Source organism: Bombyx mandarina, chromosome 11, assembly GCF_030267445.1.
Source record: "Bombyx mandarina strain Sakado chromosome 11, ASM3026744v2".
Classification (NCBI taxonomy): domain Eukaryota; kingdom Metazoa; phylum Arthropoda; class Insecta; order Lepidoptera; family Bombycidae; genus Bombyx; species Bombyx mandarina.
Window position 1 is genome coordinate 6,891,487 of NC_143218.1, and position 21,224 is coordinate 6,912,710.

At 35.1% G+C, this 21,224-nt stretch overlaps 3 protein-coding genes across 4 annotated transcripts in view; 2 read left to right on the forward strand and 1 right to left on the reverse strand.

The window, feature by feature from the left end:
- The first annotated feature begins 241 nt into the window (after window positions 1-241).
- Window positions 242-8,785, forward strand: LOC149501990 (alanyl-tRNA editing protein Aarsd1-like). Its single transcript, XM_089730843.1, has 8 exons — window positions 242-575; window positions 1,017-1,145; window positions 1,533-1,692; window positions 2,403-2,617; window positions 3,522-3,628; window positions 4,816-4,956; window positions 6,047-6,361; window positions 7,425-8,785. The coding sequence occupies exons 1-8, from the start codon at window positions 537-539 to the stop codon at window positions 7,549-7,551; spliced, it is 1,233 nt and encodes a 410-aa protein (XP_089586969.1). The 5' UTR covers window positions 242-536; the 3' UTR covers window positions 7,552-8,785.
- Window positions 7,520-11,426, reverse strand: EMC8-9 (ER membrane protein complex subunit 8/9). Its single transcript, XM_028173300.2, has 4 exons — window positions 10,217-11,426; window positions 9,780-9,929; window positions 9,408-9,510; window positions 7,520-8,434 (listed from the first exon to the last, which is right to left on the reverse strand). Exons 1-4 carry the CDS (start codon window positions 10,427-10,429, stop codon window positions 8,253-8,255), a joined length of 648 nt encoding a protein of 215 aa, XP_028029101.2. The 5' UTR covers window positions 10,430-11,426; the 3' UTR covers window positions 7,520-8,252.
- A 3,092-nt stretch (window positions 11,427-14,518) lies between these two features.
- The window catches only part of fab1 (1-phosphatidylinositol 3-phosphate 5-kinase fab1), a 32,979-nt gene continuing 26,273 nt past the window's right edge, over window positions 14,519-21,224 (forward strand). For both annotated transcript variants that reach the window (XM_028173263.2, XM_028173264.2), the window contains exons 1-9: window positions 14,519-14,953; window positions 15,374-15,542; window positions 15,908-16,041; window positions 16,230-16,393; window positions 17,045-17,128; window positions 17,386-17,522; window positions 18,031-18,132; window positions 18,725-18,781; window positions 19,901-20,062. In XM_028173263.2, the coding sequence (XP_028029064.2) occupies window positions 14,645-14,953; window positions 15,374-15,542; window positions 15,908-16,041; window positions 16,230-16,393; window positions 17,045-17,128; window positions 17,386-17,522; window positions 18,031-18,132; window positions 18,725-18,781; window positions 19,901-20,062 (1,318 nt within the window). In that variant the 5' untranslated portion in view covers window positions 14,519-14,644. The remainder of the gene's footprint in view (window positions 14,954-15,373; window positions 15,543-15,907; window positions 16,042-16,229; window positions 16,394-17,044; window positions 17,129-17,385; window positions 17,523-18,030; window positions 18,133-18,724; window positions 18,782-19,900; window positions 20,063-21,224) is intronic.

Genomic DNA, 21,224 nt, shown 5'->3' on the forward strand with positions numbered 1-21,224 from the left:
GAAATAGCCTCCCAAGGCTATCAGCTTGAGTAGGAAAAAAATAACCACACGCATAATAGTTATTACAAGTTTATGCAAATTAAAATAAACCATCAGACAAAGCTTCTCAGATTCTTGCAAAAGGTACATTGAATTCTCAGTCTCAGTTCAATTGCAAATTTTTGCATTGGCAATTTAAAAAAACATCAATAAAAGATAAAGTAGCAAAATAAATAGGATAAGCTAAAAAGCCGAACATCCAGAAGCCGAAAACAAACAAAAAAAAATAACAGCAGCAATAGATTTGTGTCAAAAATTCAAAATAAATATTTTAGTTTTTTTTTTAAAGTGCTTCTCAGTTTATGTGTGTTTAAATTGTTTTAGTTTTTTGTACAAAGAATATAAATTGTTATTACTTAAATATTAACCTAATATCTATGATTTTTAGGTTTTGCCCTAATGTATACCTACCTATAATCTTGTTTATATTCTGCTAATCCATATTCATTTTAATTTCATCACTTATAATATTTAATATCTAGTAAAATAAAAATAAAATGGTTTTCAAATGTCAAGAGGATAGTTTTCTGACTGAGGTGAATATAATTGATTAAATAGTTCCTTCCAATCCTTATAGGCTGTACATAATAGAATTACATTAAAAAATCTTCTATAACATGAAAATCAAAGAGTAAATAAAAAAGCGGCTGACAATGTTTCAAATTCGCAATTTTTCCATTTTCATTTCATAATACATTATCAAATCTATTTATATAAGTTTTTTTAATTAACTTAGAACATTAAATAGAAGTTTTATTTTAATGTAAATTAATCTAAATTTAATTAATCAATTTAATTTTAAAAGTAATAATATTCATATTGTTTGTGTCAAAAGCTTGGGATAATTTCATATTAATTAATAAGTACATTTTACATTATTTAGGGACAATTTTTCACAGAAACATTTTGAACTTAATTAAATTTTTTTCTTATTGTATGATGGTGATCTTAATACTGTGAAATGTATTGAATTTCAGTATCAATCTAAAGTACTGCGGTGTGAGCAAACCAAAGAACCGATACTAGATTATGGAAAAACATCATTATTTGAAGGTTTCCAGATTACTTTAGAAAACACTATCCTCTTTCCAGCAGGAGGTGGACAGGTAAATTTACCTCACACCATTACCATAAAACCTCAACTTCACAAATGATTATTTGTGAATGCTTGTCATACTATGCTTTTTTTTTATTGCTTAGATGGGTGGACAAGCTCACAGCCTGGTGTTAAATGGTTACTGGTAAATTCGCCACCCACCTAGAGATATAAGTTCTAAGGTCTCAAGTATAGTTACAACAGCTGCCCCACCCTTCAAACCAAAATGCATTACTGATTCACAGCAAAAATAGGCAGGGTGGTGGTACCTACCCATGTGGACTCACAAGAGGTCCTACCACCTGTAGAGTTTTAGTTATTTGAGATAGAAAGTAAAAAATAACTACAAAGCTGAAATGCACATCAATTAATTTCCAGTTATTAATTAATATTACAGCCTCATGACATCGGCTGGTTGAATAATGTTGAAGTGTTGCAAGTTCTCCGGAAAGGTGATGAGGCACTGCACTTCACACGAGAGCCCTTAGATGTGGGTATAGAGGTCAAACAAAAGGTCAATTGGAATAGAAGATTTGATCATATGCAGCAGCACTCTGGTAAACATTAAATTTTCTTTCTTTTAGGGAAGTAGGCCATAGACCATATTATTATATACTCAGCCTTACTTCGCTTCGGAAACATTTAATTTATTATAAACGAAAATGATTCTGAAAATAAGACAAAAGATTTTTTTCCTACTTACTTGACACTTATCATTATATTTTGGGTTATTTACAATATATCTTTATAAATGATAGCCTATGTGTTATTCTCATGTGTCAGCTATATTATTGTAAAGTTTCATCAAAATCCATTATTTCACTTCCAAACATTCACATTTATAATATTAAGTAGGATTCCTCCTAAGTGTTTGAATCATTAATAATAGTTTAATTTTCAACCTAAATAAGTTATTTGACTACAAGACTGACTGCTGTGGTTATCCTTACAGGAGGTCTATGTACAGCAAAGCATGTCATTAGACTAATGGGTGTTGACGAACAGATAGTATTATTGTTCAGTTTTTGCTGTACCGTTTGCAGGTTATCTAAGGTGATAGTTGCCCTTTATAAATAAAACAATTTAGTTCCGATTTTACTCCGTATATTGTCACAAGTGTCTGCCATGTCGGGCGGGTTATGTACGACTGACTATAACCAGCGATGGACAACCGCATATGCTACTCAAACTGTGTCCCCTACATTTGCTAATAGACATTTTTAATTAAAATACAAGATTTCATATTCTTGAAATCTTCGTTTCTCAGGCCAGCATCTATTATCAGCAATACTGGAGAAGCATCACAGCCTACCTACAACAAGCTGGTGGCTTGGTGCAGACGAGTCCTATGTCGAGATAGACTCTACGAAAGTGTCTGAACAGCAAATAAACGCTACCGAGAATTACTGTAATGAACTGATTAGAGCTGCTATACCGGTCACTGTGAAGATTTGCAAATCTAATGATCCAGATTTAAATGAGGTTTGTAAAATAAGATTAAATTTTATTAATGATTAGCTTTTGCCAGCGACTTTGTCTACGTGGAGTAGTTACCTTGGGTATAACGCAAAATTTTACCCGCGACTTTATTTACGTAGAAAGTTAAAATATTGAAAAAAAATTGAATGTTAAGTAGCTATTCAACCGTTTCCGCAGCGCATGCAGCGGAAGCTCTCAAAAGGGAATAAAAACCCCGATATTGAAACATTCTTTATTGGTGCTCCGCTTGTATTGGTATTAGCGTGATGTTATATAGCCTTATAGCCTTCCTTAATAAATGGGCTGAAAGATTTTTTTCAAATCGAACCAGTAGTTCTTCAGATTAGCGCGTTCAAACAAACAAACAAACTCTTCAGCTTTATAATATTATTGGTATAGATATAATGAGTTAATTTTGGAACGTTTAAATAAATAGTGATGTCACATTATAATTAAGATTTGACCATTTAAGTTTTTCACTACGCATACCCCTGTATCCCGAAAATGCCCTTGAAATTTTAATTCTATGTCTCAAGATGAGTTGTGGCATTTATGTTGTGATATCTCTTGGCTCCAGCACCTACTTAACATCAGATGTGCTCATCCAATAATATAAAATATGTTATCACATTGACAAATTGTGATCGCGCTTGTAGTGACAATACAATTGTGAAGAAAGACTTTTTTATTAGTAAAATATTATTATATTAATATTTATAATTAACGAATTTTAATGCTTCTTGGAAAGACGACTTTATCTTGAATTTCATTGTAATCTATGCATAATTTCAATATTTAGCTACGAATTACGTTTTTTTCCTGTTCTTGAGAATAATAATGATAATATCCATCATTATTATTATCTCTTTTCATTATAATTCATTATATTTCATCATTATTATTCAAGGCTCACACAAGAGGTCTACCAAAGGATTGCATGGAAACTATACGGATTATATGCATTGGTGATATTGACGAAAACATGTGTTGCGGCACTCATGTCTCGAATCTAAGGTACAAACTCAAGTTGTATTAGTATAGACCACTACTTTTTATTTATTTTTTTGTTTTGTTTGGTGTTAAGTGGTTACCGGAGCCCATAGACATCTACAACTTAAATGCCGCCACCCACCTTGAGATATGAGTTCTAAGGTCTCAGTATAGTTACAACGGCTGCCCCACCCTTCAAGCCGTAACGCATTACTGCTTCACGGCAGAAATAGGCAAGGTGGTGGTACCTACCCGTGCGAACTCACAAGACGTCCTACGACCAGTAAAATTATCAAATAATTATGAAAAATAAACAGAATGCCATGGAAAGAGTAATGATTACTGTACATTAAGTGAGATAGATGACAGAAAGGCAAAAAAGGGGTGAAGTAAGCCATAAGAGGGAATGCCCTGCGAACTCCCTCTCTTTTTTTTACAAAATATTTTCCGACATTTCTTAATTACTTTACTTTAAATGAAACGGTAATAATAATAATTATATTGATTATATATCGTCACTATAAAACTGCCAAGTAGATTCGTTACAAACGATCGGTAGGCAGCGGCTTGGCTCTGCCCTTGGCATTGCTGAAGTCCACGGCCGACGGTAACCACTCACCATCAGGTGGGCCGTATGCTCGTCTGCCTACAAAGGCAATAAATAAATAAAAAAAAACGATAACAATCATAACAAATCAAAGGCTTATAATCTATAATGCGTCTCACTATAAATACTACACAATCTATGTGTATCCCTGAAGTTATTTGTCATGTCAGGGGATAGCAAGTATCTGTGGAACCAGCGCAACGACCTGGACACAAATCAGAGCTTACCTTTAAGGTTGAAATGGCGAAATTACATTCACTTTCTAAAGATAATAAAACATTTAATAGTCTATTGTGCGATTGCAGTAGTTAGCGGCCCTACTGTTGTGCCGAGGGTCGTGGGTTCGATTCCCACATCGGGCAAACATTCGTGTGATGAATTCGTTGTTTGCTCTTTGTCTGGGTGTTTATTATCTATATATATATTTAAAAACGTATATAAGTATGCATGCTAGTCTTTGGTATCCATAACACAAGGAATCATAATGTGGGGCTGGATGATTAGTGCCCGATTTGTTCAGTTATTTATATTTATGTAATGTAATATGTTAAGGAATACATAATATATAATGATGTACCAAAATTCTTGTACATCTAATTCACAGTCAACTCCAAATAATAAAAATAATTGGAGCAGAGCCGGGGAAGAAGGGAAAGACAAATTTAAAATTTTTAGTAGGCGAACGGGTGACGAAAACCTTTCAGCGCATGCTAGAAAGGGAGAAAGCTTTGACGGGGCTTTTGAAGTAAGTTCCATTATTATATTAATAAAAAATATATAGTGTACAAGCCATGATCAGTAGGTGGGCAACGTTTAAGTTGATGATTTCTATTCCCGATCCTGTGGACAGAATGGAAAGCAGTCGACGTCGCCCCAAACACGTAATTTCGGATCCTCCCGATCCACTAACGGTGCTTTAGGTACCTCAAGCACCGGTCATCGTTCTCGTCGAACCCGTCGCTTGTGTCGAAGGGCTCGACGAGTAAATTAACCCTCAGACACAGCCCACTGAGTTTCTCGCCGGATCTTCTCAGTGGGTCGCGTTTCCGATCCGGTGGTAGATTCTGCGAAGCACTGCTCTTGCTAGGGTTCGTGTTATCAACGTCATCAGGTTTGAGCCCCGTGAGCTCACCTACTAGTTAAGGTTACGCTGAAATATCCTCTCAAGGCTCTCAGCTTAGGTAGGAAAAAAAAGCTACATACATACGTGGGCATAGTTTGCGGCCGATTATAATGTCATAAATTGGACTATGCAAATATATATATATATGTTCTATATCTATTCAATGTATAATATAATGATAAATTACGAATTAAAAGGGTAGATGTTTTTTAAGAGTAGATGGCATGTTTTTTGCACCTCAAGTTGGACTAACAAGCTCGCAGCTTGATGTAAGGGTGCTGGAGCTTGTGGACATCGACATGATCTTTGAGTCTCCGTGTGCAGTCTTACGGCTGTACTGCACTTTGATTTCTTCAGGGAAATTAGCACATATTTGGCTGTTATTTTTTCATTACTAGCTGACCCGGCAGACTTCTTAGTGCCTGAATCGATAGTTAAAAGACCTAAGCTTTTGTATAAAATAAACTTAATACAAACAAAAGGAATCCGTCCGACGGGGGACACATCAAAGGAAAAACAAAATTATTATTTAAGTTAAAGTTATTTTTATTTAATTCCGAGCATTTTCATATTTATCTACCTTTTAAACCTTCTCTGGACTTCCACAAATAATTCAAGAACAAAATTAGCAAAATCCAGACCAGCCTTTCCCGATAATTTTGTCACAGACGATAACTGTGATGTAAACCAACAAAAATATAATATTTTTCAGAAATGAACCAACCAAACACGAGGAGCTAGTGCAGAAATTGCAAAAAAACATAAAAACTACAAACAAAAATTTACAGAACGTTCTCATCGAATTGGCTGAATTCGAAGTGAACAAAATAAAAGGATCAACACCAAAACCGAAATACGTATTTATGTTCAAAAGGGAAGCTACGCCTGAATTTAACAGGGCCGTGCTCAAAGGGCTGGAGGGCGAGGGAACGTTCGTGCTTCTGATCTCTGAGGACCCCGATAGGGCGAAGGAAGGGCAGATCATTATTCAAGGACCGGAGGAGCATTGTAAAGCGCTGGGAGACATGTAAATTTATTATTTTGTTTTTTTTTTTGCTTATATGGTTGGACGAGCTCGCGGCTCGCTTGGCCTTAAGTGGTTACCGTAGCCCATAGACATCTTCGACGTAAATGCGCCTCCCACCTCGAGATATAAGTTCTTAGTTGTCGAGTATAGTTACAACGGCTACTCCGCCCTTCAAACCGAAACGCATTACTGCTTCACGGCAGAAATAGGCAGGGTGGTGGTACTTACCAGTGCAGACTCACTAGAGGTCCTACCACCAGTAATTACGCAAATTAAAATTTGCGGATAGATAGATAGATAGATATTATTTTTAAATCGCATATTCAATTCACCACGACCACGCGGGGCCCTCGCAACTTGTCGCAAATTCAAAACGGGTCTTGTGAATCATAAGCACACTTTACAATGGTTATCTTATTCAGTTCAAACAGGAATAAGTTTCAATATTTGAAAAGCATTAAGCAATGGATTTTTACTGGTAGGACGTCTTGAGAGTCTTGAGACCTTACAACTCATGTCTCAAAGTGGGTGGCAGCATTTACGTTGTAGATGTCTATGGGCTCCAGTGACCACTTAACACCAGGTGGGCCGTGAGCTCGTCCACCCATCTAAGCCATAAAAAAAAAAACTAACTGACCCTGGGACTGATACCGTTACTGTGGACCGTATGTTCGTATGCAATATAAAGACTATAGTAAAGAAGAAGACATTATAAACAAAATAGATTTCAGTAATTTTTGCAATGTTTTTTTTTGCCATTGTAGGTAGACGAGCACACAGCCCACCTGATGGTAAGTGGTCACCGTCGCTCATGGACGTCAGCAATGCCAGGGGCAGAGCCAAGCCGCTGCCTACCGTTTAGTACTCTCTGCAAGCCTCGTTTGAATATGGATGAACTCTGCTCCGATGGCGGGAGGTGCGATGATAAAAAGGAGATGAGGGGATCATCTCGAATAATTCTTCAGAGCATTCCCCATGGACCATACGATATAAAACGCAATGTATAATATACTGAAAAAATCAACTCACCCTAAATAATTCTGAATAAAATTTATTATTTTAGGATAACGGAGATGCTGAAAGCGAAGGGCGCCTTCAAGAACGGCAGATTCCAAGGGAAAGCCAGTGATTTAGGAGCTGTTAATAAATGCAAGAAACTAGTCGAGGATTATTTTAATAAGTTAACATAGTATTTTGTTTTAATGTTATACAATAATTTAATATGATACGAATCATAGTTGTTTTTCAATAATTAGATTAGCTTTAATAAGATGTGGATTGTTTTTTTATTTTCTTGTAATAGATGTACTAATACACTGCATACAACGTAACTTTTTTTATTGGTAACTAATTTGTTTGACAAGCACGACTTATATATGTGTATATACATATGTAGGTCTTGCTTTGTAGATGGTACATATGAGACAGTACAAGGACGGAGAAAGAATAAACGATTTGTCTCCTCATAATCCTTCTGTTTCAATATAGTCTTTCAAAAATCAACATGCCATTGGCAAAGTAAATACAACATTAAATCATGAAATAGGAGTACTTCAATCAGGAATGATAATCATGATGCTTAATTAATTATTATGAACAGGCAGGGCCCTAATTTCATGCCCACAAAATGTGTACTATGTACCCATTCTTATAGTAATGAATGTTACATTCGGTTCTTTTTTTTTTATTAACATATAAATCAAATATACTAACAAGAGTACAGCACATCACTGATACCATATTTAAATCGATTCAGTCATTGAGCGATATCAATGCACAATTGCATAGATAAATAGTCTGATTTTTAATACATACATAGAAAGGATATAATTGATACTAAATTGCCTATAACCCATAACATACTTCTAATACATGTACATTGACACTTTAACTATCGTATTTCCTTCTCATCATCATCGAGGGTAGAAGCGTTAATGCTCGCCACTAGTTTCTCTATGCCCTGATTGGTCCAATCCTGGCTCTGATCATCGAGGTAATTATCAAAGTCCACAAGATCACGCTCTACACCTTTTTGAAGAAGATGCGAGACAGTCTCGAGGACGTATGGTGATTCTGAAATGAGAAAGCTATATTTATGGTCACGAGCTGGGGAAAGGGCTTTCTTTTGTATTTATAAAATTAAAAAAATCTTTAATAGTGAAGAAGCTCATAAGAGTTGATATAATACTCTTAGAGCTGCCTAATAGGAAGACAGAAATCACAAAAGGCGATTAAAGTGAATACCTTAATTGTGTTTTATGAGACTCGGAGGAAGAGAAAGAGTGGTGCTATTCTGGGCTGATAACCACATAGCCCGCATTTTGTGGCATGTAATGATTAAAATACATTGTTATTATTATTATTATTATTGTTTTTGTTATAATTTAGCATTAAAAACCAGTAGTACCTGATGGAAGTAGCAAAGATGATATTTTATTTTAAATAACAACACATTTTAGCATAAAACTATTTTACAATAAATGATGCTTTAAAATTATTTAATACCACTACTAACAGAAGAACACACATATTGTATTCAACACACCTAGTTTGAATGCATATTCAAATACAACAAAACAAAATAAACTTTATGCTTGATCTAAAAAGAAGCCACAGTCCTAAAGAGAATAGGCAAAATGAATCAAGCAATTTGTTTTTTTTATTGCTTAGATGGGTATATCTATGGTATATCCTATGGTCCACCAGGTGAAAGTAGTTATCAGAGCCCATGGACAACATAAATGAGGCCATCCACCTCTGACTGACTGGTACAACAACCTCACACTTCAAACTGAAATGCATTACTGCTCCACAGCTGAAATAGGGCAGGTGGCAGTAACTACTTCTGCAAGCCTACACAGATATATTAACACAATTGAATCTTATAAATTGTTTTAATTCTCCAAAAAAAAAAGAAGTAAATATACAAGTAAAACTGCTATAAATAACTTGGAGATAATTATCATAAATAGAAAAGAAATTAAAAGGTTAGGAGCAAACAAGGGCAGCTGCTGCAGAAAGTCTAATAAAACACTGAGCTACTTACGGAAAACAATTAAAGATTCCCTTGGTCTCCATTTGCCATCTGAATATTTATGAACTTTAATTGCTGGTGAATCTAAATGTTGAACCATTTTTTTGTTATCCACCTGTGATTGTAATGTAAAAAAAATTAAGTATTTTTTATCAAACAAATGTTTCTTTTATCTGACTACTGTAATATTGATAAGTTTCCAAACAGATATTCCCACAGATTGACATTCCTTGATTACTTTTTAGAAAAAGTAACCATAAATTACTTTATGATAATGTATATTTAATCTGTTTAACATACAGACTCAGGGTTTTCTGTTGTGAAATAAAGATGAATAAGAAAAGTGTACTTTTATTTACATTAATCTGTTATATGTATACTCACCACAATAAACACAGCAGAAGGGAAATACTCAACAATCTTTTCAGCTATCTTCAACCCTGGACATCTTTCAACAATATTATCACGGAAGTTCTCGCAGGCTGCATAGTAACCTGCTATCACACGGTTTTCTGATTGAGCAATGGTTTCAATCTGAAATATCGGTTCCAGATAAAGCTCATGTTAGTTCCTGTTTAGTTCATGAAATACAATATATTTAAATGAATGTTAAGTTTGTTAGCTTGCATTTATCATCTATAAGTTAGTTCATATGTTGCATCCTTGTGGAGTTTTTACTATTATCGTAAATACATATTTTTGTTCAACTTTTATGTGCTATTATGAAGAGAGTATACACATTTATTTTGCAGATGGTAAAGCAATATAAAATAAGAAAAGGTTCCCATAGGCAATTTTGACTAAAGTTCTAGATAACTTACCTGTGTGAGTGCTACTTCGGCCATTGGTGAGACGTAATGGCTGTGGTGGAATAGTGGTATAGCATCAACGATATCTAAACTTTGGTTCCTGCCACCTTCCTTAGTCTTTCCGGCATCAGCAAGAAGCACACCATTCACAGCACAGTGTGGATACTTAGCGGCGTGCAATATTATTTTAGCGTAGGCTCCGGTTTCAATTGATACTTCACTCATTTTATGGTTATTACTAACAAGGGCTGTAAGTACTATTAACTGAATCAAGTACAGTCAATAATATATTTTCATTAATAATATTCAAGAAAATATTTGAATACAATTAACTTATTATATCGTATTTTCTTTTTATTATTCTAACTTTATAACGATAGGCACATATCTTTCAATGGTTTTGATCAAGAAAGAAAATCATTAAATTATTACCATAGATTATACACTTAATATATTAGAGATTATTACTAATGTTGACACTTTGACAGTAGCAGACAGCAGTACAAATCATTGAAGTCTATTTTCCAACTAGAAAGGCGAAAGTATCACACCATACATCTTTTGTATTTTCTATTTTATGGAAAATTGTTGGACGGTTAAATTTGAAGGGATTGGGTTCTTTAGGTGATGAGGGGCTATTTAAAAACACAACTGCTTCATTATAATTATATTGCTGATAGCTTGAACACTTTTACACCATTATACAATTATTATCTTTATATTTTTTATAAAACTATTTCATGTTTCTCTTGCTGTGTCTAGATGAGAAGTGATGACATTTTCTTACGAGAATACAATGATCTGTTTTTTAAAACATTTAAAATATTTCTAATATTCGAAATCTAATCAAGTGTCAAGTGTTGCCTGCCATTACACTTAATATACAAACTCCAACAAAAATTATATAGAGTGAAATGGAATGAAGTTGATTAATTTAAGACATTAATCATTAACTCGACTAAGAACAAAAGAAATTAAACGAAATGAGATGATATGGGATGAAATAGTCTCAGTAAAATGATGGTTTCATTAAAACTTTTTGGAAGAACCAAGGAAGCTACGTTCTGTGGCTCTTTTTCATTTTCTGACATTTTGGACTTTCCCAGATACTAAGCAGTTAATAAACCATCTTTATTACACATTTAAACTTGAAGAAACACTAAATTAACAAAATAAAACAACTGAGACACCTTTGCTCCTCGTGTTTCCGCCAAAATGTCCTTTGACATGTTGATACAACATTAGAATCTACTGAATTACTTTTGATTCATTTGCCTAATTAAATAAGCAAAAAGAATATGACCTCTAAATGAATGGTATATAAGGTTTAAAATAAAGTGCTCAAATTAAAGCATTATCTTACTAATTGTTATGACTATATAGAAATAATGAAACGTGTAATTTAAATTAAAACGTTTGACATGATTAAGTTGTCAGGTAAAGCTTTCAGGCAAATACCAAATTAATTTGTGGTTTCTTTTGGGAACAAGTTTCGAGAACATAAGTTACGAGTTCTTCTTTATTGTACACCACCAAAGAACAATGGCAGCTTTCTATACAACATTTTACCTGATATCTATTTGAGGCGTCTTGAAACAAAAAAATACTAAAACGATAGGAATAACATAGCTTAAGCTTAATCAGAAATATTTTTGGTATTAGAAAGTCACAAAAAAAAGATATCAACGTGTTTACTTTATAATTTGAGGTTATCTATCAATAAGAGATGTCTCTGATTTTTGTAGGCACGGACTATAACAAATTGAAAAAATAAGTAAACGATATGTTTAAATAACATTTTTAGTTTCATTATCATAGATGAACCAAGGATACACCTCTAATAGTACTCGAGTAGGTACCCTTAGCAATTGCAGAGCTACCTAGGTACCGTACAATGGGGTAAATAGGGACAAAATCGACCTTCAGATTGAATTTTAAAATAGTTCCAATTAAATAGTCACTGCTCAACCAAAGAAATAAGTTGAGTCTTGAACGTACCTAGGTGATAAAAACCGTTACATAATTTTAATTATTCATTTTAAAGAAATAATCGGTAAAATAATGGCCGTCCCAATTTACCCAGCGTCCGGGGTAAATTGACACGGTTAAGGGTTAAATTGGGATATTTGTAAGGGTTGTCAGCTCGCAGTACTGCGATATATAGGTAGGTGCCATATAATTATTTATATGGACCGAAATGATGAATACAATCCATAATTTAAGCACAATACACAACATAGTGTAAATTAAGCTGGTTTCTATTCCGAAGCGATGTGACGTGAATGATAATCAACAATACAATGATCAAAAAAAGTATGAACATGTTATATTTTAGAAAATTATTATTTAATTTCCTTAAAAATCACAACTCTGAAACAAAATGATAAAATAGAATAAAAAATAGAAAACAAAAGGACTGGAAATGCAATAATACAATTTTATTTAATCAACATTTTCAAAATAATCTTTGAGCAAGAGTAAGATCAGGTGAATAAGATAAAAAAACAGCTTTATCTGATTACTGCCAATAATAACAAAAATAAAAGAAATTCTTTCTAAGCTAAATAACTAAACTCAATTAATTCACTCACTCATAATTGGATATCTCGGATTTTTAATTAATGTTACATTTAAAATCTGAGGCCTGTTTTTATTTGTGTGTGCGTTTTGAATGTTAACAAAATCATGATTCGACGCGTGAATAGATTCTGAAATAACAAAAGTTTTGATTCGTTTGAGTTCTTTTAACTTTTAATTTTTTTTATTGCTATAAAGAACATACGACCGGGCAGATATTACAAGGTAAATGTCGCGAAAAAAAAGTAATTATATATATACTTTTCTTTTACCTATAATACTTACATAAACTAACTGATAAACACATTAACCTTCTTTACATCACTCAATTAAGTGATAGTATAGGCTAAAAAATCTATTATAAGATATCAGTGACAACCCTAACAAGCCATCCCTATTTTGTCTTTTGGCGTTCCAATTTTGTGTTTTCTCGTCCCTAATTTTTCCAATCTCGTTCCCAATTACCCTACATACGTCCCAATTTTCCCCAAAAAGAAAGGAAAAAATATACATTTTTTATTTTGTCGAAATATTGTATTTAAAATAAGAATATTGCAACTTACCGTTTGTTGTGGTATTTCCAGGTGTATTAAAAACTTATATAAACTGTGATCTTATTGAAAAAACAACGATAATATTACTTTTTTTAAAAGTTCTTTAAGCTGTTTTAAAACGCACTTTTCAACCACTATTTTCAATTTAATTTGACGAATTTTTGGGACCAACTTAACTCATATTTAGTACTTCCATAGTTAACTTGGTTTTTCTTCTATACATTGATAAATATTAACATAAACAAAATTAGGTAGATTCCGTGCTACAGGTACTTTGAGAATCTTCCGCAGGTTTGTCCCAATTTACCCCAGGATCCCAATTTACCCCATGTCATGGTATTGTACATATACATATTATATAGTGTGTTCTTTCTTCTTTGTAAATGTGTAAAAATGTGTGTCAGAGATAGGTACTTTTAACCTTTTGAACGAATTAGTCACATATTTGCGACAAACGAAGGCTTGCAAAGCTAATTTACTATACCTAGTAGAATTATTTTGTCCATGCAGTTTGGGTCATAAAAAATCGGAGCGGTGAAGCGAGTATTTCCCTCTCTCTTCCACTCACGAGCCTTATGGACGGGCACAGTGATGCGCATTATGTCAATTGTCATACTGTTAAAATCATTTCATCTGCAGTCCTGCCATTACTATTACATATTTAGTTATTTAATTAAGTACTAATTGTAACAAAAGATAATTAATATTATTATTTTCATTTTAAATACTGAATATTATTAATTATCAAAAATATTGCTTTTTTGTGCCAATAGTATAAATGCCATCCTTTACAAACGTATTAAACCGGAAGTACACAAAAATCGAATTAAAAGCTTATTAAATTAACATTTTTTCGTGGCTTTGCCACGTAAATCTAACATCGTATAAAAAACGAGCAAATAAAATTAAGAAGTTTCATTTATGTCTTAATCTTAGACGCCTTTTAAAACATTCAGGTAAAAAATTGCCATTGTTCTTTACATACACATTTCCCATAATACTCGAAACTTCAAAAGGTTTTTCCAGTAACGACAAAATACATTGTTTGTGAGAAATTTTTAATCCACATGACTTTGATCTTAAAATCTGTCTTCGCTCCAATTGTGCAACTACTTTTCTCTAAGGAGGTTAATTTCTTTGTCCTTTCAAACGAGAAAAACAACATGTTTCAATACGGTACTGTCAAGTGTCACAATGTCACAAATACAAATTTTAATGTTTTGTTCTGCAAATCTGCATATTTGTTACTTGCGTGTAAATAAACAAATCTAAATGCTTTTATTTGTTGTAAATTCTCTTAATATCTACAATGGATAAATACGACACGTCTCAGCTGACTGAATTTCCTCGATTTGAGCCCGAATCCACCCAGAGTGGTGTGTCAACGTTTTTCAATAAACTATTAAAGTTTCCGATATTCTCGCCTAGTGAGGCTAGTGAGGTGCCCCAATATAAAAATGCTGCTGATAATAGAGATTTAACCGCGTCTGCAGAACAAATTAAACATGAATATGACGATAGTAAGGCGGAAACTGGGTCATATGCTCTCGAATTGGAGGGGCGTAGTCGTCCTAATGTGTTGAGAAGAATAACAAGTTTAGTAGCCCTGGGATCTGGTGTAAGCGTAATTTTTGTTAACTGTCACTGACTGGTTGTAGGACCTCTTGTGAGTCCGCTCGGGTAGGTACTACCACCTCGCCTATTTCTGCCGTCAAGCAGTAATGCGTTTTAATTTGAAGGGTGGGGCAGCCGTTTTAACTATACTGAGACCTTAGGACTAATATCTCAAGGTGGGTGACGGCATTTTCGTTGTAGATGTCTATGTGCTCCAGTAACCACGTAACGCCAGGTTGACTGTGAGCTAGTCCACCCATCTAGCAATTAAAAAAAAACTACATTGTCGTTGACTACATAACATATGAGTAAAATTTATTTATTTATCTATTGATAATTCTTCACTCTGCATTAAAATGATATCCATATTTATATTGTGAACCAAATCCATTTTATCATTATAAGATACCATTTCTACCTCCAGAGTGGCACAAGATATGCAGACACTGAACTAGCCCGATACTGGATGCCAGATGATATTTCTCGTGAATGCTATGAGTGTGCAACCAGATTCAGTGCTTTGAGAAGACGCCACCATTGCAGAGTCTGTGGACAGATTTTTTGCTCCAGGTGTTGCAGTCAAAGAGTTCCAGGTAGATTTATGAAATAACTTTACAAAAAAGGCCTACAGAGAGCAATCAGATTATTTAATAAATCTAATTCTTAATTGTTACTGTCAGAGTATTCAAGTATGTATAACAGTAATAGTACTTAATTTAGCTCTCATTATCATGTGACATGTACGAATTTAAAACTATCATAGCGTCATAATAATAATAAGCCAAAAAATAGATACATAATATTGACAGATTAAAATTTTCATTTTGCAAATTATTTAATTTTCGTGTGACTTTAAACTCCTGTTAAATAGTGTACAATAAGTAACTGACAAAACACAACAGTTATATAAAAATATATTATCAATTAATAATCAAAACAACCCTTGCAATAATTTTAGGCCATATATTCGGATGTGCTGGTGGTCTCCGAGTTTGTAACTACTGTTGTAACGTTGTGCTCAGCTATCTGAAAGAGAATGATCTCACTGGAGATATATCACCTGATTTGAGAACACTGCAGGAAAATCTGCAGGTTTGTTCATTCTAATAATTGGGAATCAATTTATTTAAATGTGTGTGTGTCCTTCATGATCTTGAATATCAGTTTTTTTTAACTCGAAATGTAAATTCAAGAGTCTAATCTGTTTTGAAGGAAACTTGTTGAACCTTGTAAATGTGACTGATGATCTAAATTGAACATTTTCGCATATACAATTACAGATGAAGTTCCCAGAACACAAAGGGCAGCAGTTGAACAAGACTCGTGAACATTTCATGTTCTCTCACGAGCAGGAGGAACGTACGGAACCACGTACAACTCAGAAGGAGTCCTTGCATGATACATTCAGGCAATTATCTTTTACGTTGCCTACACAACAACATAGGTAAGACAGTAAATTTTTATTCTTACCACCACTTGTGTAAATGACATATGCATCATCAGCCTCTTAAAAATTTAAAAACAATGCCTATAGCCTTCAAAAGCAATTGAGGATATTATGAGTGACTATCATCATTTAATTTTATGAATGGTGGCAATGAATAGAGCATAGTTGAACCATTATTTTACACAATTAGTCGTTGCTATAATGTGTGCTGTGATCACTGTTGTTTTGTTTTAGTTAAAGTTAACTTCATTATTTAAATAGTATTATAATGTAATGAGAATGTGACTGTAATATAAATGTAACAATATTGTGAGGATCGGTCATCTTAATGAGATTTGGACTGTGTGAAAGGGGATATGTGAGAAAAGGCTATGAGTGAAGACATGATATATTATCGGTCAAAATGGAAAACGAGGATATTCTGACCGAGCGCTGACCCCACACAGCGAGATACAGGCAAAATATGTATTGAATGCATGCAAAGGTTAAGTGAATTAAATTTTATGTTGGACAATTCCATTGGATAACATTCTTTATTGTAAAAAAACACATAATTACGAGATTATACATGTTTCGAAGGAGGTTTAATGGGTAGGAGGTAAAACAGTTTCTGGCTTTTATTGACAGTAAAAACGTTGAAACTTTCAGATATCGATTAGTACGCTACAACGGAGTGTGGCGCGGATGCGATATAATGCAATGGATCATGGACAACACCAGTAATAAAACGAGGTAAACATTCGATATTAATCCGTTTGATATGATTTGATTTGATTCGATATTTATGCGTTTCGGTTTGAAGGGCGTTGCAGCCGTTGTATTGTTAAAAGTGAGACCGTACATTCATGTCTCATGGCTCAAGATGGGTGGCGGCATTTACGTTGTCGATGTCTATGGGCTCCAGTAATCACTTAACACCAGTGAGCTCGTCCATACATCCAAGCAAAAAATAAGAAAACTGTAGGTGGATCGTCATTAATTGTTCCCAGAGCCCAGGCGACGAGCGTGTGCCAGGCGCTGCTGAGCGCGGGCTACGTGCAGGGCGCGACTCCCGACCCTCACTTTGCAGACTACGCGCTGTACCGGCCGCTGGCCGAACTACCGACCCTCGCCCACGACCAGCCCCGTCAGTGCCAACCAGCTACTCATAGATAATACACATAAATTAGTTATAGATAACTAACTTAAGCACTCAACAAAAATGCTCACGGGCGTTGGCCACTAGATGGCTTCGCTTCGAATAGTTTTTCATTGCCGTGCCCGTGGATGGCAGTAACATATCACCTATCCTCTATTTTATTTTTAATGAAAGATTTCGTAAATTTTCAGAAACCACAAATTTATAAAATTTAATCAATTTGTCTATAACAAATAAAGACTTGTATGATTTATAAAAATTTTAGGTATCTGTGTTTAGTTATACAATAATTAAATGCCTTAACTTTAACAACAACGTCGCTAGTTTTCATACAAAAAAATCTTTGTCTTAAAGTATCGCAGTTTCAGGGCCCTGCAGCTTCTTGTACTCTATATTTGTCTTAAAGTATTGCAGTTTCAGGGCTACTTGTGGAGTACAAGTACAACAAAGACAATGACTGCTCAATCATCATTTTGAAACATAATTTATTTTACAGCGGCTGAAGAATGCACTCGAATCGTTGAGAGCGTGTCGTCTTACTGCCTGGATCTAAATCTAGACGACAGCTCGGCCCGGCTCATCAAAACAAATAAAGCAGGTTAGATTTATGACTTTATCCTCAGCGAAATCAGAAACGTCAAACTGGGATATTGGGCCGCGCCTCCATGCCGCATTATGCCGCGGTGTCGGAAAATCCCTGCTCACGTAACTTCATGCCGAGGACCACTTGACTCATAAGCTTCTATACACAGTGCAACAGAATTACAGCCATACACCTCTAGTCATAAGGTCGAAATATCGATTGATAACCGGAAACTGATTACAAAACAATTAATCAAAGTAGTTACGATTGATATTGACTGAATCAGGTGCTCGATCCGATTTGGAGAGTAGAAATAACCGCTATATGTTATAGTTGAGACTTAGACCTCATGTATCAAGCTGGATGGCGACAGTCATGTCATGAGGTCTGGGTTCGGGTTACCACTTAGCACCAGGTGAGCAGTGAGCTTTTTCACTACGTGTTATATCTTAAGTGTCTATAAATTATTTAGGCCTTATTTAGATATATATATATATATGTACAGAAATAATGTATACCAATTTGAGTAAACTTTTACGCGATCGAGAAGTTAAAAAACTCGCACTAAGCACACAGTTAATGTCGTTAACGTTTCGCTCCTTCCTAGAACAACGGGCGCCTTCTTCGAGCGAAGACGAAACTCCAGCTGTTGAACACAATGAAGGTAGTCTCATTTAAATGTTATGCAGCGGTCGGGTCATTGAACTATCTAAGAACAGATCAGCTGTCTCAAGCGATAATTATCAGCTGGTATATCTCCGAACATACTGGTGGTAGGACCTCTTGTGAGTCCGCACGGGTAGGTACCACCACCCTGCCTATTTCTGCCGTGAAGCAGTAATGCGTTTCGGTTTGAAGGGTGGGGCAGCCGTTGTAACTATAATTGAGACCTTAGAACTTATAATCTCAAGGTGGGTGGCGCATTTACGTTGTAGATGTCTATGGGCTCCAGTAACCACTTAACACCAGGTGGGCTGTGAGCTCGTCCACTCATCTAAGCAATAAAAAAATATAAAAAAAAAAAACATAGCGGTGTGCGGTTCGCCTGATCGTAATTTTTTTTTGTACATGAATTCTCCCAAATGTAAGGATTTTGTTTTAATTGTATTGAGAAATGAACGAGCCACTCCGTGTCAACTGTTTACTGAAATCCATAGGACACCATGGCGTGAATGGTGCATTGAGATGGCTGCCCCGCTTAAACCAGAACGTATGAGTGCTTCACGCTGAAAATTGGCAGGATTGTATCACCCATTCGTGTGGACAATACGGACTCACATAGCCCCTAATGACATTTCGATTTTATTTTCCTAATATTCTCATGAACAGATTATATTTTTTTAGGGATTTTATGACTGGTAACTAAGACTTTTAAGTCAAGTCTTATTTTAATTTATATTATTCTTATTTTCATGAAAAATGATAATATGGAGTGAAATGAAATGGAATGAAGATGATTAATTTGAGATATTAATCAATTGGGATGAAATTAAATGAAATGAGATGAGATGATATGGGATGAAATATCTCAGTAAAATGGTGGTCATTTACTGAGATGTTTTCAGTGGACTTTTCAGAGGATCCCGAGAAGTTACTTTCAGCGGCTTTGTTTCATTTTCCCGCATTTCTACAGTTTCACAGATACTAAATAGTTAATGAACCACCGTTATTACACACTTAAACCTGAAGAAACAAAATAGACAAAATAAAACAATTCACACAACTTCACCCCTCGCGTTCCCGCCAAAAGTCGAACAGATTATAGGGTTATTATCTTCCATAGAGTACAATGAATCGAGTAACGTGTGTCGCGCGATCTGGTGCTCCGGCGAGGAACACCTCCGACTGCTGCTGCGGCAGTGCGCGGCGCGGCGCGGCCTCTCCGCGGCCTGGCTGCACGTGCTGCTGCCCCTGTGCCAACGAGCCGCCGACCTCATCAACTTAGGTAAACGACACCTATTTAATTATCATTTAAAAAAAAACAAAGATCATACCGTAGTATCTGGGAAACTTAATATGATTTTTTTGTAAATAATACATAATTGACTTTGAAAATTTTACAGCTATCATCATTGCTTTTTGCATTTCTATTTCAACGGTCAGGGCGAAGGGCTCAAAATGGATTGGTTTGGCTTGTTACCCAACCACTTATAAATATGAGTAATTTAGCAGGAGAGAGAGAAGGGAGATCAGCTGTGGGATCAACAGAGTATCGACGGCTGTTAACATCAAGGTGTATCTTCAAAAACGCCCTTTATCCTGATGTTGTTATTGCTTCTGATCTTGATCTTAAGTCATAGAAAATATCTTCCGCATCATGGATTAACAGATTTTTCTCAAAATTTTCAAAAATTAAATTTACTCATCATACGGTAGGCAGCGGCTTGACTCTGCCCCCGGCATTGCTTACGTCCACGAGTGGCGGTAACTCCCCATCAGGTGAGCCGTAAGCTTGGCAATTCAAAAAACATATAGATTGATAATGAACGGGACAGCATAATGAGAGTTTATTTTCTTCTGACCCTAATGTTTTAGTTCCCAGTGTAGAGGTATTCCTCTTGGCTTGACAAAAATATCAGCCCACTGAGTTTCTCGCCGGATCTTCTGTGGGTCGCGATTCTGTTCCGGTGGTAGATTCTGCGAAGCACTGCTCTTGCTAGGGCTGGTGTTAGCAAATTCTCTGAGGTTGACCCCGTGAACTCACCTACCGGTCCGCGCGTAGCTGGAATTAGCCCCTTCGGCTACCAGAGAATAGGTAGGGAAAAAAAACAAAAACATTTAATTTTTGGATCGTGATAGAGCCATTAGCTCCGTTCCGTGCTATAAACATGACATCATTCCCAATTTCTAAAATCGATGATAGTGTCAATTTTGGCGAGTATGTAACAACTATCCTGCTTTGTTGTCCTTAAAATATCACCTGAACACCATTGAACATTCAAGATTACACACTTTCCTAAGATATAGCAGTTTGCCGTCCGTACATCTCGTAAAAAATGTATTCGCTGAGCGTCGGAAGCGCTAATTCGGATTACTTGGCTTGTCTCCTGTCGTTTTTGACATTATAGGGAAAATTAAAAACTGTTAACATTTACTAATCTCATTAT